At 48.3% G+C, this 17,057-nt stretch overlaps 1 protein-coding gene across 1 annotated transcript; it reads left to right on the top strand.

Annotated features, from left to right (window-relative positions):
* Positions 1 to 424: 424 nt before the first annotated feature.
* CD8A (CD8 subunit alpha) lies at positions 425 to 5,740 on the top strand. The gene is made up of 6 exons (XM_081254002.1): positions 425 to 543; positions 632 to 997; positions 1,572 to 1,682; positions 1,866 to 1,976; positions 3,261 to 3,291; positions 5,550 to 5,740. The coding sequence occupies exons 1-6, from the start codon at positions 495 to 497 to the stop codon at positions 5,599 to 5,601; spliced, it is 720 nt and encodes a 239-aa protein (XP_081110128.1). The 5' UTR covers positions 425 to 494; the 3' UTR covers positions 5,602 to 5,740.
* Positions 5,741 to 17,057: the final 11,317 nt, after the last annotated feature.

The raw sequence follows: 17,057 nt of genomic DNA, 5'->3' as shown, positions 1-17,057 counted from the left end.
CGAACTCCTCTTCAGCCCTCAGGGCCCATTTTACGGCCCCAAAGCCCCAAGGTGCCGGTGCTAGGGCCACTTTAAGCGAGGGCAAAGGAAGTGGACACTTCTCTCTCCTTCTTGCTCACTCACCCTCCCTTCTTGAAACCTCTCATCTCTATCCTCTGCCGCTGTCACACCCACAGGAGAGCCGTTCCAAGGGCCACTTCCAAGCCCTTGTCCTCAAACCCGTGGTTCTCAACCATTCCCAGCTTCCCGTCAAGGCTGCCTCGACGGCCCCCATTCACGGACCCCAGCCCCCTCTCTGGGCTGGAAGGTGACGACCGCGAAAAGGAGGGCGACTCTCTCCTCCGCGGGGCTTCACGTGACATCACATCCTCCAAACGCGAAATCGGCTCCGCGGCCGGCCGAAGGGCGCAACTTCCCGGGTTGGCGTCCCACTGGCTCCTGCGCTCCTCCGCAGCTTCGAGCCGCTAGCGGAGCGGCGCCGCGGGGAGCGCGCCATGGCCTCGCCGGTGACCGCCCTGCTCCTGCCGCTGGCCCTGCTGCTCCGTGAGTTGGCGACCCCTGGGGAAGACGGGGCCGGGGCTGGCGGGGGGCGCGGGGCTCCCGGCTCAGCCTCACTGCCTGTGCCCCGCAGATGCCGCCACGGCCCTCGAGTCATTCTCGTTCCGGATGTCGCCGGTGCAGGTGCAGGCTCGCCTGGGCGAGACGGTGAAGCTGCACTGCGAGGTGCTGCAGTCCAGCGTGACGTCGAGCTGCTCCTGGCTCTACCAGAAGCCCGGGGCCGCCTCCAGACCCATCTTCCTAATGTACCTCTCCAGCACGCGGTCCAAGCCGGGCGAGGGGCTGGACACCAATTACATCTCCGGCGCCAAGGCCCAGGGCGCCAACTTCCACCTCACTCTGCACCACTTCCGCGAGGAGGACCAAGGCTACTATTTTTGCTCGTTCATGAGCAACTCGGTTATGTACTTCAGCAACTTCGTGCCTGTCTTCTTGCCAGGTCCGGGCGCCCGGGGCGTGGCACCCCTCGGTGTGGGGTTTGGGGCACAGTCTCAGTCCATTTTTCACACGCTTCGAGCCTCTTAGCGCCCCTCGGGGCTACTTAGATACTGTTCCCATTTCACAGATGAGGAAACTGAGGCTAGGGGCTAGAGTGCGACTGGATAGGAACTGAAGATGGCTTTTTAGGTCCGGTTGATCAGGGCTCGAGTTCCGGGCTTGTGTGATCCTTGGGCAAGTTGTACTTAAATTCTCTGAGCCCCCTTTGCTGGTCAGTAAAATGCGGTATCACCTCCAAGCCCACGAGGTTTCCGGTGGGGCCCTGGAGTGAGGCCGGGCGGAGGGGAGCGGGCCCTGCATTCACGTCCGAGGCGCCGGGTGTGGTTCGCGGACCAGGAGGTCCCACCGCATCTCCCCTGCCCTGAGCGCAGAGCTCCGCGCGGGCGGCGGTCTACGGCACCTCCAGCGGAAAATCGGGAGGAGGCGCCCACTTGGCCAAGGCGCGCGGAGCGGTGGGGAGGGTTCGCGTGCACAGCTCCAGCCCGGCCCCTAACCACTCTCTGTTGCTCCCGCAGCGAAGCCCACCACGACGCCGGCGACGCCACCATCCACGCGGGCGCCCAACAAATCGTTGCTGACTGTGTCTCCGCGCCCAGAAGTGTGCCGGCCCTCGGCGGGCAGCGCAGGTGAGGCGGGCGCGGGGAGAGCCCTCGCCAGGGGCAGCCCTGATCCTGCAGGTGGAGCCGAGGGCAGCCCGAGTGGTGGGGAAACCGAGAGACGGAGCCGGGAGAAGGAAGCGCCCCGGCTGGCTGGGTGGGGTGAGGGATCCCGGGCCCGCTCCTAAATGTCGGCGTCTTCTGTGTCGTCAGTAGACACAAGGGGGCTGGATTTCTCCTGCGATATCTACATCTGGGCACCCCTGGCCGGGACCTGCGCCATCCTTCTCCTGTTATTGGTCATCACGGTCATCTGCCACCGTCGTAAGTCCTAGGGAATCGCGGCGGGGAGAGTCAGCCCGACTCCCGCCCTTTGCGCGGCTTCGCTCTAGGCAGCCCTTGCCGGGAGTCGGAGTTGCAATTCCTGGGACTCTGAGCTGCTCCGCAGGGCCAGGCGCAGCCTTTGTCTTTCTTGGAGAGAGAACGCGGGAAGACCCCTTCGCGCTGCTCCTTCCACTCTCCGGGAGGTTTTTAGGAAGACAGTGCCCCGGAGCGGCGGCAGCAGGGGTGGGATGTTCCATGGGCAAAGCCTGTAGCAAGCGCACAGGTCTGGGCTGATTACAAACGCCTGGGACAGGGGGCGGGGGGCGCGGGGGGGGGTGCTCTGTGGCCCTGGGACCTGTGCCCGGGAGGGCTGGGTCACAACCACGACAGGCAGTGGTTTATCCTTTGTCCCCCTGCTTGCGAGCCCCCCACCCCGTCTTGGATCCCACGCAGGTGATTGTACTAACCCACGTTCACCCACATCTGTATTTGCAATGTTTTTTATTTAACATCTTTATTGGAGTATAATTGCTTTACAATGGTGTGTTACATATTCACTGCTGTATAACAAAGTGAATCAGCTATACATATACGTATATCCGCATATCTCCTTCCTCTCGCGTCTCCCTCCCACCCTCCCTATCCCACCCCTCCAGGTGGTCACAAAGCACCGTGCTGATCTCCCTGGGCTATGCGGCTGCTTCCCACTAGCTATCTATCTTACATTTGGTAGTGTATATATGTAATGTTTTTTAAATTGATACAAAGAGGGATAGGAAAGAAGCCCTCACCTGGACTCTCAAGAGTTATAATCTTACTTACTGTATAGCACAGGGAACTATGTTCAATATTTTGTAATAACCTATAATGGAAAATAATCTGAAAAAATATATACGTATTATTTGTATAACTGAATCACTTTGCCGTACAGCTGAAACTAACAGAATATTGTAAACCGACTATACAATTTTTTAAAATTTTAATAATAACTATTAAAACCATAAAATATAAATATTATATCATGCTATCTTTACAGCTTATTTCTTTATAATATAAATTAATCTTCACAATGTCAATCATCATTGTGCACTAATGTCATTTTACAAGTTTGTCTTTTTTATAATGTCAATGTATTTATTGTTTGCTTTAAATAAAATAGTCATAGCCGCACTAGAAAAAAAAAGTTATAATCCTAAATAAATAGGAAAAGTGAATGAGAAACCATATTTGGGAACTATTCGTCGTGATGGGATAGTCACTTTATCCCTTCTTTTCCTTATCCAGGGAACCGAAGACGCGTCTGCAAATGTCCCAGGTGAGTCTCTTATAACCTCTGGGCCTGCTAACCCCAGGCAGCCCTGGACACAGGTCCTGGCTTCCCAAGCAGCAGATGGTGGGAACCTTTCCCAGAGAGAGGCCATGGCAGTGGAGTCCTGGGGGCCAGGGAGTCAGCATAGCGCCTGAACAAAGAGAGGCAGAAGAAGGCTGACACTGGGGAGAAAATGGAGGCCCAGGTTGGGCTTAGGGGGAGAGAAGTATGACTTCAGGAAATGTCTGTCTTATCTGGCCTAGTATCAAAAAGCCCATCTGAAGAATTCCTCCAATTAATCCTAGCTCCTCCAAGGACCTGAGGTCTATTTATCTGGATGATTCCAGCTGGGTCTTGTGTTTTTCTTAAGAAAACTTTTTTTTTTTTTTTTTTTGCGGTATGCGGGCCTCTCACTGCTGTGGCCTCTCCCGTTGTGGGGCACAGGCTCCGGACGTGCAGGCTCAGCGGCCATGGCTCACGGGCCCAGCCGCTCCGTGGCATGTGGGATCCTCCCGGACCGGGGCACGAGCCCGTGTCCCCTGCATCGGCAGGCGGACCCCCAACCACTGCGCCACCAAGGAAGCCCCATAACAACCTTTAAAATAGTTACTGTGACCACCATTTTACAGACGAGGAGACTGAGGCTTAGGACATTTAGTGACTTGTCCAAGGCCATACTGCTAGCAAGTAGCAGAGCTGCAACTGCTCTTCAAAGCCCAGGCTCCTCTCTGTGGCTGGAGGCCGAGGCAGAGGGCGTTAACGATAACCAACTACATTCACCAGTTCCTTTCGGTAGGTGAAAATGTTTTATACCTGGGGTTTGCATTTCACACTCCTTGCTATTTCTCTGCAGGAACCCAAGTTCACTATCTTATACATCATTATTTTTAACAGTGGAAATGTAATGAATTTCCAATGCATATACTAGAGGTGATATACCAAGGCGATAAAGACTCTTTAAAAGCAGAGAAGGATTTTTAGCAATTTCAATATTCAGGGTACAGTTGGGAGCTTTTGGAGGAGAATCGTCCCTTATCTCTATCTTTTCTGAAAATTCTCATTTTGAAATGAGCAACTGAGAATAAAACTCTGCCCTGGGCTTCCCTGGTGGCGCAGTGGTTGAGAGTCCGCCTGCCGATGCAGGGGACACGGGTTCGTGCCCCGGTCCGGGAAGATCCCACATGCCGCGGAGCGGCTGGGCCCGTGGGCCGTGGCCGCTGAACCTACACGTCCAGAGTCTGTGCTCCGCAACGTGAGAGGCCACAACAGTGAGAGGCCCGCGTACCGCAAAAAAAAAAAAAAAGAAAAGAAAAGAAAAAAAACACCCTCGGGCCTCCCTGGTGGCGCAGTGGTTGAGAGTCCGCCTGCCGATGCAGGGGATACGGGTTCGTGCCCCGGTCTGGGAGGATCCCACATGCCGCGGAGCGGCTGGGCCCGTGGGCCATGGCCGCTGGGCCTGCGCGTCCGGAGCCTGTGCTCCGCAACGGGAGAGGCCACAGCAGTGAGAGGCCCGCGTACCGCAAAAAGAAAAAAAAAAAAAAAAAAAAAAAAACACCCTCTGCCCTGAAATACAAAGCTATGCAGATTAAAAATCTGCATAAAAATATGAGGAACTCACACATGAGTTAATAAACTCAGTGATGACCAAGGGCAGCTCAGCTTCAACGCAGAGGTTTTGGAGGATGGTGTGCGTAGACATGACACTCACGATGAATCAGCCCATTTAGAAGGTGCCAGCCCAGTACTGAATTAACACATTTTTAGTGCAGCGTCAAATTTGGGTCGTCAAAGGGACTTTCAGGTAAAGTAGCTCTGCTTGGTTGACGATGGTGGTTCTTTCACCTCCTCCCCTGTCACTGTGATCCTCCTGAGGGCTGAGAATCAAGTCAGATGATGGCTTGGTTATCAGCCTGCTTCTCTCACCTCCATGGGGACCTTGACAAAGTCTCTAAGAAGCTAGGCTAACTGGCTTCAGGTCCTGGCTCCACCACCTCCTAGTTATGTGACCTTGGGCACGTTCTCTAACTTCTCATCCCCGGTGGCTACCCCTCAGGTTGCCATGAGGATTAACCAAGATGGCACAAGGAAAGCTCTTGGCAGGGTTGCTGAGGTCATTCACCCAGTGTCATGCTGGTGCCGCAGGGACAAGTCCTCAGACCCCCATGAAGGCTGGGAGGTTGGTGAGGGGTGGGTAGACACGGGTGGATGCTGCATCGCATTGCAGGGGCTCTTGCTGCAGTGATGGTCACCTGCCTCTCTTCCAGGCCTGTGGTCAGACAGGGAGGCAAGCCCAGCCCTTCAGAGAGATACACCTAACATGGCGATGGGCCCCGCGTGACAGCCACTACAAGACTTCAAACTGAGAACTCTCCGGACAGGGAGAGCAAGAGTCCTTCCCTTTCGGTTTCTCCAGACTTCCTTCCTTCCATATGTATTCATTCTCATTATTATTGTTTTCCTGGGGGTGGGGTGGGAAGGGTTAACTTTTTCTTTACGTGTTTACTTTAATTGACATAAAACGAGACTGTACCATGTCTACGGTACACCGCAAGGGTTATAATACCGTTGTGCTCCCATATTGGGGTAAAGGGGAGGTAGGCCAGAGCTACCGCAAGCTGTGTTCTCAGAACCAGGCTGTGAGGGCTGGCGGGGGCCTCGGCACCCACTCAGCCCCAACCTCTTCCCCAGCCATTTTTAAAAAAAGCCCAGAGATGGGGAGCAGCTGCATCAGAGTCCCAGCAGGGCTCAGGTCTCGACCTCCACACAGTTCAGATCTCTCTTCTGGAGGCCTCTGTCTCAGAATGGGGGAGCTGTGTCTCAAGCCTCAAGAGAACAAGTGATTTTTTGAGCACCTGTGATAGACCCATTACTGTGCCCAGAGCCCCGAGGAGGTAATGCAATAAGACAAGAGAACTTGACAGAGTTCTATGATGTAGCTGAACAGGATCAGACTTTTTAATAATCAAGCATGAAACAATACAGATAACAGGAATTCCTCAAGCAAAGTGGAAGGGGTGAACTGAATCCTGGAAAATGAACAGCTAGACCTCTGAAGAAAACCTCTGTGAAATCCCAAAGTGGAGGCAGGATGGTTCTCCCAGCCCTTGCGTTGCAGAGGGACCCATGAAAGAGGAGAGGCTGCCCTTTGCAAACAAGATTTGAGCATCAGGAAAGCTGAATGGAAGTCAGCTCTCTCTAAACTTGAGATTTCGTATTTGAACATGCTCCTGGGATCATCGGTGAGTTTTTATGGTTTGTAAAGGCAGAATTATGACAGCAGCTGGTACAGGCCCTGCCCTCCCCGGACCAACAGATGTGGGAACGTAGCAGACAGACTCTGGTGAGGAAGGTAAGAGCCCAGACTGCAGCCCTACACACGCATTTCCCCTCTTACCGTGGTATAGAAGAAATGCATGCTCATTGGAAGAAAAGACTGAAACAGATAAGGTAATAAGCATCACCCATAATTCTTTACCTCAGGAATAATCCATTGTTAATATTATGGTGTACATTCTTCCTGATTATTTTCTATGCATATATATATATATATATAATATATATACTTTTAAAAAATGGGATTGCACTATGCTTTTATAAGTGGCTTTAATAAACAAACATTTATGGCAAAGTCTTTTTTTATTACTTGGCTGCATCGGGTCTTAGTTGCAGCACGTGAGATCTTCGTTGCGGCATGCAGGATCTTTCGTTGCAGCGTGCGGGCTTCTCTCTAGTTGCAGCACGCGGGCTCTAGAGCGTGCGGGTTCAGTAGTTGTGGTGCACAGGCTTAGCTGCCCCATGGCATGCGGGATGTTAGTTCCCCGACCAGAGATAGAACCCACGTCCCCTGCATTGGAAGGCGGATTCTTAACCACTGGACCACCAGGGAAGTCCTATGGCATACTTCATTCCATTTTTGGTTGTGCCATCATTTAACCATGACTTGACATTTAATTGTTTTCAATTTTCCACTACTATAATAACAAACACTACTAAAATGCTGCACACATCTTTAGGAGGAATACCTAAAATTATTGGGTCACTGCCCACTTTCACCTTGGACCCCCCCATTTTCACATCAATTGAAATGGATTCATCTCTTCTTGTACCATCGTCTTTCCTTTTGTTCTTTCTTGGCAGCAGATGAGCTGATACTCCTCTCATAGTAAATCACAAAATCTTCATTTCTGTTGTTCAGGTAAAATATACATACTGAAAAGTGCACAAGTCGTAAGCATACAGCTCCAAGTCGTTATTAAATGAACACTCGCATAGCCAGCACCAGGGCAGAAAGAGAACTTTCCCTGCCCCCCAGAAACTGCCTTCCACAGCCTTAATTTTTAAAAACAGTCTACATTTTTAAAATATAGAACTTTATGACAGAATTAAGGGTAATGAAATGTCAGTTTTTTTTAAAAGGTTTATTTATTTATTTATTTATTTATTTATTTATTTATGGCTGTGTTGGGTCTTCGTTTCCATACGAGGGCTTTCTCTAGTTGCGGCAAGCGGGGGCCACTCCTCGTCGCGGTACGCAGGCCTCTCACTGTTGTGGCCTCTCTCGTTGCGGAGCACAGGCTCCAGATGCGCGGGCTCAGCAGTTGTGGCTCACGGGCCTAACTGCTCCGCGGCATGTGGGATCTTCCCGGACCGGGGCACGAACCTGTGTCCCCTGCATCGGCAGGCGGACTCTCAACCACTGCGCCACCAGGGAAGCCCCAGTCTACTTTTAGAGAACAAAATTCTAGGGGAAAAAGTATCTTGAGTGTGGGAAAGCAGAAATGAAAGCTGACAAAGTTCCTTTGGAGACAAAACCTGGTGCTTGACCCCTCCTGCTGAACATATCAAGCTAACCAGACCAGGGTTGGCGGGGGCCACTCCAGGGACTGAGGCCCAGCTTGGAGCAGGTGCCAGGCTCTGGGCTGTCTCTGGGTTCCCTGAAGGAGGTGAGGAGAGAAGCATCCCACAAAGGGCACTCCTCTCCTCATGGCAGAAACTTGTAAGGATGGCTGTCCTCATGGGACTAACTTGAGAGGATGGCCGTGGAGCACCAATGTCAGAGAACATGAGCCAGGGCGAAGGGCCAGGAAAAGAGCATTTCCTCTCCAACCTGCTGTTGGAAGCCATCCTGGAGCCATTGCACATGACAAAGTCATGAAGCAACGGAAGGCGAAACTGCAAGGCAGCGCCGTGCCAGGAAGGTGGACTACAGCTCTGTTGTTATGTTTTATGATAATAAATTTACATATAGGGGCAATTTTGGGGGGATGTTGCTCCACGTGAAAGAAAAATTCCTCTAGGACTCCCCCTCCTGAAACTACCACAGAATGGGAAGTACCCACTAAAGCCCCAGGGAAATGGGTAAAGAATTAAGAGCCTGGAACTAAGAGGATGTTTTTATGAAAAACACCCTCTAGTATGGAGTTATGGCCATGGACCGGAGTTCCTGATGACATAGGAAATTTATGGTTCTATTATAAAGGAAGATTAATTATAGAAAAGCAAATGCCTAGAGCAGAACTGGTTGTTAGGATAGGGAGAAAACACTGTCTCCGTTGAAGGAAACAACGAGAAAGAGCATGCAGGGTATATTGTAAATATTTTCGTGGAACCATTGTAAAAGTTTGCCCATGCAAGAAGAGAAATAGGAACAAGTAGCTCCAACTTTTACAATTAAAATAATCATATAACTGCTTGGCTTGGTTACTAAGAAATAACCTGTGATTAATGGGAACTTGGGGAAATATTTTAATAGGATATCTAGAAACTAGGGGATATTTTTTAAAAAAAATTTTATAGAACATTTTGAGATTTGATTGTGCTAAGGTTGTTTGGCCACGTACCTGGTAATGTAATCAACTATAATATATAAACCTGTGATTGTAAACAATAAAGGAGAGGATGAGAGAGAGAAACATGCAATGCTGATACTTTAAGAAGTGTAATAGATTTATTTCCTTCACCGACGCTATCCATCCCTCAGGTATCCCTGGACTCGCTGGAGCTGGACTCCGGCAACCTGCAGCTCAGGTGTATGGGAGCCATACTAGGGAGGCTCCAGAGAGGGTTAAATATTATACTTACTGATTTTTTTTCATACCCCCTACAAAAGGGTTTCACTTACCACAAATAATACGGTAAACAACAATTTAGAGATTAAAAACATCAACATAGGAAAAAGCATTCATTAGAGTTGGCCCTCGAGACCCGGAAGAAAACAGAATGCCGGTCTGCAGACCACGAGGCCTAAAGCATGCTAGGGGTGGGCTGCGAATCTAGGCTCAGGGCTCTCCGGAGACCACAGACATCCAGCCTGCTTGTTCTACACCTGCAGTTCAAAGCCGAAGGCCTCAGGTCCAAGTCGTATTTTGTTTGCCAATCTCTAGCCTGAAGCTCTGGGTTTACAAATTCTCCTATGTGAAAGAGGCCCACAGCACATTTTTGGACCCTGAAGAACAGGAACTAGAGAAATGACTTCTGTCCTAGGCAGTACCCTTGTTTATCAGCTGGCCAGAATCCAGCCTCAGTGTGGTTCATTAAACAAACATGCGTGTTCTCTTAACAAAATGTATCCTATTTGTGGAAGAAAAAAACAGAGAAATTGGTCGTTTCTTTCTCCAGCTTTTAAACTGTTTTTAGGAGAGCCCACCATATGCTTGGAAATCCCCCACGACTCTCAACAAGTGGCTCAGGGAGAAGGATCTCTTTTTTTTTTTTTTTTTTTTAAAAACCAGCAAGAAGCTGCCCCTACCTTCTGCCCTGGGCCTGTATGCAAATCCTTCCTGCACACGATTTTACAACAGGTAGGGACAGGCACCTCGGCACCTCTTAACCTGCTCCGAAAAGCAGGTTTGAGCAGTGCCCCTCCACCAAAGGGAGCTGCAGGAGGCCACGATAACCTGAGATTAGGTTACATGCAGAGGCTCTTAAAGCAGCTTCCTGGCTCTGCTACTTATTAACTGGGTGTTCTCCAGCAAATGACAACGTCTCAATACCTCAGTTTCCCCACTTGTAAAATGAAGGTAACAATAGTCCCTATCTCAAAAGGTTCTTGGCAAGAATACACACGTTTATATGTATTTTCCAAGTGCCTAGAACAGGTCCTGGAACATAGTAACAAATGTATACTGCAAAAATGAACTTGTGCTGAATTTCTCAAAACTACTGTTGTACCAATTACACTCTGAATGCAGCCACTCATGTCTGATTCTTCCAATTTCTATTGCAAAAAGGGGTACACAATAAGTCATTCCTGATGGATCCAAGGGCTAGTATACCCAGGGATCTTCACCCCTGTGTGAGGAAGACAGCCCTTCATACAAATCTCACAAGAGCTCAGTCCCAGATGGACGTGGCCTCTGCACGGTGTGATGTGAAGCTCCCTTCAACTGGCATCCTGAGTGCCACCACCCTCCCTGTGCTGGTGGGGGCTGTGCTTGTCCACTGCACAGGAGAGTCTTACCATCCTTAGAACAGTTGGCTGAGGCCAGCAGAGTGGGAAAAGGATGGGCCCAACCGTTGGTCATCTCAGCATCTACTGAAGGCCCCATCCCTGTAGGCCTATCTCACCTTTGCATGTCAGTTACAAATTCCCCTTTTCTGCTCTCTCTGAGCTGGCTGTGACCCGCGTATGTCATCAGTCTTATGTTTCATGGACTTAACGAAATAATAGCTACTCAGCACTCACCACGGGCCAGGTATCTCCTTTAGGCCTCATCAAAAACATGAGGTAGGAACTTTTATTCTACTTTACAGGTGAGTAAACTAAGGCATAGATAGGAAGTTTCTATCACTTGCCCAAGATTCTACAACTAGAATCTGTGGGATCGGTATTTGAACTCAGGTCTAATCCCATAGCCCAAACTCTTAACTGCTTTGCTATACTGAATATTTTACAGTCTGTTTTTAATTTTAAAATTAGGCAAATACAGGCAAACCTCAGAAATATTGCAGGTTCGGTTCTAGACCACTGCAATAAAGCAAGTATCACAATAAAGCAAATCACTCGAATTTTCTCGTTTCCCAGTGCATATAAAAGTTATGTTTGTACTATACTGTAGTCTATTAAGTGTACAATAGCTTTATGTCTAAAAAAATGCACATACCTGGGGCTTCCCTGGTGGCGCAGCGGTTAAGAGTCCGCCTGCCGATGCAGGGGATACGGGTTCGTGCCCCGGTCCGGGAGGATCCCACATGCTGCGGAGCGGCTGGGCCCGTGAGCCATGGCCGCTGAGCCTGCGCGTCCGGAGCCTGTGTTCCGCAACGGGAGAGGCCACAACAGTGAGAGGCCCGCGTACCGCAAAAAAAAAAAAAAAAAAAAAGCAGCACATACCTTAATTGTAAAAACTTTATTGCTAAAAAGTATTAACCATCATCTGAGCCTTCAGCAAGTCATAGCAGTAACATCAAAGATTACTGATCACAGACCACCGTAACACATAAAATAGTGAAAAAGTTTGAAACATTGCTAGCGTTACCAAAATGTGACAGAGACATGAAGTAAGCAAATGTTGTTGGAAAAATAGCGCCAATAGATTTGCTCAACGCAGAGTTGTCACAACCCTTCCATTTGTAAAAAACACAATCTCCGTGAAGCACAATAAATTGAAGTGCAATAAAACGATGTCTGCCTATAGAGCACTTAAAAGTTCTCTAAAAGTCTAAAAGCATCTCAAAACCAAATGTAGTTTTTTTTTTTTTAACCTATGCAGCCCAAGGTAGAAAACAAAGGTCACCACCCGCTCTGAAATTCAACAAATGGGAAGAATGTTCTACAACAAGAGTAGAACAGGGGTTCTGTTGGAAGTTAGGCCGAGGTTGCTGCTTCTGAATACCACCAGGGGCCAAGAAATGCAGCTCAAGGAGACGTACTGTCAGTGAATAGCACTGACAACTCACTCCTCATTTGTCCAGCGTCTCAGGGCAGGTGAAAGCATTGACTACTGGTGCTGATGACTTAATTCCATTCTGTGAATCAAATTTCACCTGTTTCCTGGCTGAAATACACAGTTAAGTGTGGCAGAGACTGCAGGTTGCTTTCCTAACAACATTCTCCCCTTCTTCCTCCCCAACAGAACTTTCATTTTATTACAGGTGGCAATGTGCCAGGCTCAAAGACTACATTTCCCAGACTTCCTTGCAGCCAAACGTGGCTAGTAAGTCGCTGGGTAGAGCTTCCAGGAAAGGCTTCAAAGGGGCTAACTCAGCTGAAAGCTTGCTCTTTCCCCACTCCTTTCCTCCTCCTTCCTGCCTGGAACACAGATATGATCAGAGGTGAAACTGAGGCCACACGTCAGGCTGTGGAGCAGAATGACAGGAGCCTGGGTCCCCTGACAGCATGAAGCCACCACACATACCCCAGACTGCCTGCAGCACACATGGTGCTAACTGATACACACTAGCACAGACACGGACCCTCAGCCCAAATTTCCAGAACCACCTCTCAAAGCTTTCACGACAATGTAATAATTTCCTGTGAAATTCCTCTGTAGGGCTGATTAGCTCACAAATCTAAAATAACTAAAAGCAACAGTCTGGTGTTAAGAATGAAAGGAAACCTAAAATGCATTTCTAACCTGATCAAAAGGGGAGAGCTCCCGAAACAGTCTCGAACGCTAACAAATAACTTGTTTCCTTTTAAGGTACATCTTTGCTTCAGGGGGGAACGGACACCAAAGACCTTCATTGGAAGGGTAGCACTTGCTCTGTGGCTGAACGCAGTCTTCAAATGGAGTAAAAAGCCCAGTCCCAACGGGAGACTGGCCTATCATTACACAACCCCCATAGTGTAGGGGACCAGTATAAGTAAGCAGAGCGTGGAGAAGTTAGAAACTCACCTAGAAACTGGAGACAATAGAAAGAAATGGGAATATCTTCTAGAACACCAGAGCAAGGAGTCCCATCGCTTTGAGAGACAAGAACGCTTCAATGCCTCTATATATTACAAAAGATTTTGCAGCACTGTGTGTGACCAAAGCACCACCGTGCTGCATTTTCACTACACTTCTCTCAGGTCACCCTCACTGAGAGGAGAGACCAAGTCTGTCTTGTTCACCACCCTCCTCCCGGAACCCAGAGTGCTCGAGAAAAACTCACTCTCAGCTTCCTTACCTACTGTACTGGCCTCCCAGGGTCTAAACTCCAACTCTCCCCAAACACCTTTCAGACCACTGTGGCCAGAGTGGACCTTAAAGACACACAAATCAGGAAATTTCCTGGCGGTCCAGTGGTTAGGACTTCACGCTTTCACTGCCGAGGGCGCGGGTGCGATCCCTGGTTGGGGAACTAAGATTCCTGCAAGCTGCAGGGTGCAGCCAAAAAAAAAAAAAAAAAAAAAAAAAACCACACACACACCAATCATTACACCTCTCCTGTCTCTTCTCTCCCATCGTCCTCCAGTAGTTAGGTCACTGGTGGGAATTAACCTCACTACAGGGTCTTCGTACTTTTCTACTTTTATGCACCTACCAGCAGTCCATAAGCTCCTGGAGGCCCAGGAACTTGATTCCTCCCAGTGCCTGGCGCTCAAAAAAAAAAAAATTCCAGGGCTTCCCTGGTGGCGCAGTGGTTGAGAGTCCGCCTGCCGATGCAGGGGATGCGGGTTCGTGCCCCGGTCCGGGAAGATCCCACATGCCGCGGAGCGGCTGGGCCCGTGAGCCATGGCCGCTGAGCCTGCGCGTCCGGAGCCTGTGCTCCCCAACGGGAGAGGCCACAGCAGTGAGAGGCCCGCGTACCGCCAAAAAAAAAAAAAAAAAAAAATTCCGTGTTGAATGACTGAAGGTGTCATTCCATGATAGGTTAAATACTTTCTGCATTTAACAGGCACACAACTGCTTAAGTTACTAATGGATTCTATTGCACAAGCCAGTATTTAGCTTGAAGCACTTTGCACTTTTCTAAGCTGGAAGGAAGCATAGCTAAGGAGATAGAAAATTCCCTGACACACATGAGCCCTTGCTTAGGCAGTGCTTCTAATGTTCAGGAATATTACATTTGCTAGCATGGAAGGCTCACGGGAGCATAACACCCTGCTGCAAGGAAAAGGTTTTTTGGAAAAAGAAAAAATACTTTCTATCATACATACTGACAGGTTTCAGTGAAGCTTTGTGAACGGATCATTACACTATTGTCCCTTAATGCAAGGCTGGCTGGCTTGCCTAACCACCCATCCATCCATCCATCCATCCATGCATGCATGCATCCATTCATGCCGGGCCTCGCGGCTTCTTGGCCCTCAGCATTGAAAGCGCAGAATCCTAACCACTGGACTGCCAGGGAATTCCCAGTGCAAGGCTTTTTTAAACAGTGGATCCCGACCCATTAGAGTCATGAAATCAATTGTCTTGACGAGCATTAACCAAATAATAAAAAATATCAGAGCGCACCACACATAAGCATTAAATATAGAGTTCTGTAAAACTTGTTTCAGAGTTATAAACTTTTATGTGTATATGGGGTTACATTAATTTCTTACTGAGTGCCAGAAAAATAGTTAGGAAAGCGTGTCCTCTGGGAAGTGACACTTGTGTTTGCTGGGATATTGTTTATCATCAAGCTTCTCTACTGGGAGTTGAGGGTGAGAAGCATCAAGCTGTTCATCTGAAGGTACATTTTCAGTCTTTACTCTGCCATGACAAAAATCGGTTATTTTACATCTTTGGTGCTCAACCTTCCCCATTTGGAGAGGGGTGGAAAATGCATTTTGCCAGGCTGTGAGTACAACAAACACTCCCTCGATTACCTGGATGCCTAAAGAAATACACTGATTTCTACAATAACCATACTAAAAGAGAGTTCAAAGCACACTCAATTTAACTTTTCTTGATGACTCTGGACTTAGTCATCGGGGTAAATTTTGTTCAGTACATGTGATCCTTACCTGCCACATTTAAGAGGAAGGATACTGCATAAAATAAGGGAGCATCCAAGAAGCTCCTTGTGAGGGAAGCCAGTCTTCTCACGAGCATGCAGATGTGGATTCATCAGGTCTGGGCTGAGGCCTGGGATTCTGCATTTCTCACAAGCTCTCAGGTGATGCCAAGGCTGCTAGAGACCGAGCACACTTTGAGTCTGGAGAGCCCCAAATGCAGGGACAGGTGGTGATGCCAGGCCGCATCTATACCCCCTGGACCACTATCTCCAAATGCGGCTGGGTGGAACCCACCCTGATTCCCCTAGGTAGAAACATTCTGAAATTTCAGATGAGAATGAGTCTTTCTCTCTGAGAAAACATACGGAAGCAGCACAAATAGATCCTTGGTCTCTGCCACCTTAGTGTGTCACGGTGAATGACGAGACAATTTGTCCTCTGTTCCTGATTGGCAAAGCTGGGTGTTCACGCCCCACTCCAGCAGCAGCCTGGGCAGAGCTGTTTCCAGACCCCTCTTCCCAGTCACACGCTATTCACTTGGTCAGAGGGTCCCAGGCATCCACAGGATGAGTATGAGGGGCAGGAAGCTGTAAACATTAACCCAATTCCCCCCTTAGGAACTGGGGACAGTGCCCAGCCACCTCCTCTTCTCACACTGCTGGTGGCCCAGAAACAGGATGAGATGGTGACAAAGTTATTTGCTTAAATTCTTTACATGCAGACCCTCAGCAAATACAGACAGCGATGTTCTCTTACCTCCATACTCCCTCCCTCCTACCTCTGGCACCTGTCACATTTATACAGACTGGTTCCACAAAACACTTTTCAAATGTGCATTTCTTTTTAATTTTTAAAAATATACACAGGAGAAGCCATGTGTTTTACATAGGAATACACACATTAACAAAGCATTTCTTATAGTTTTCCAAAACTCTATTATATCAGTCTGAGATTTATAAATTAAATATATCAGAACCTTTTAAGTTAAAATGATATCCCTGAAACTACTGGATATGCTAGACTTGTCTCAAGATCAAATGAACAGAGAATGTGAATATGGTTTGTGTTAAATAAGGTTTATTGTTAGCTTTATTGCCTATAGTCTATAAGATGCAACTTTATTGTGCCTTTGCAAACAGGATACATTTCTTAAAAAAACTGATCAAAATTTTCCATACATATAGCTCTATATGATAGATTACAGTGCAACACTATTGTTACATAATTATAGAAATACTATAGAACCCAAGAGCACAGGGTAAGCAAAAGAAATACAATCCTGAGCCATCTGAACAAGATGATTTGATGAATCCTTTTAGTATAAGTCTAGAAAACATGGAGGAGGGCAAAAAAATACATGCACACTGCAGTCAGGAGCAAAATACATTAAATACCTGTTCCTTGCTAGACACAGGTGGGGGTAATGGTGAATTTCAGACACATGCACACTCATTCACGCTCCCATTTTCTTCTCCTAGCTTCCCTCCCGTCCCCGATACATTCACTCCCACCCCTTCCCAAAAGAAAAGATCAGGCACTAAGTCCTCGTGAGCCCCACCTCTGCCTTGCTGGAGAACATTAAAATAAGGGTGTAGGTCATCACCCATAACATGAAACAAAGCATGTGCTGTAAGCCAGTTCCAGCTGCTTCTGCCTCTTTGGAAGTAAATGAAGCATATGCTCACTACAGTTTCAAACTGTAGAGGGAGATGTCTTGAAAACTAAACTGTTTTCCCTCCCTATGTCTTGAAGTAAAATCAACAGCGGAAAAACCCGCCCTAAAACTAACTGCCTCATCTGCTATTAAAATACATGTGTCATTCCATTTTTGGTATCTATTCAATTACCGTTAAGAACAGTTCGTGAAGTTTGTACCTGCTTATGGTAAACACCAATGTACTACATA

Source organism: Mesoplodon bidens (assembly GCF_964165515.1).
Source record: "Mesoplodon bidens genome assembly, chromosome: 14".
Taxonomy (NCBI): Eukaryota; Metazoa; Chordata; class Mammalia; order Artiodactyla; family Ziphiidae; genus Mesoplodon; species Mesoplodon bidens.
Note: the sequence above shows the minus strand (reverse complement) of the source record. Positions and strands in the feature narration are given on the sequence as shown.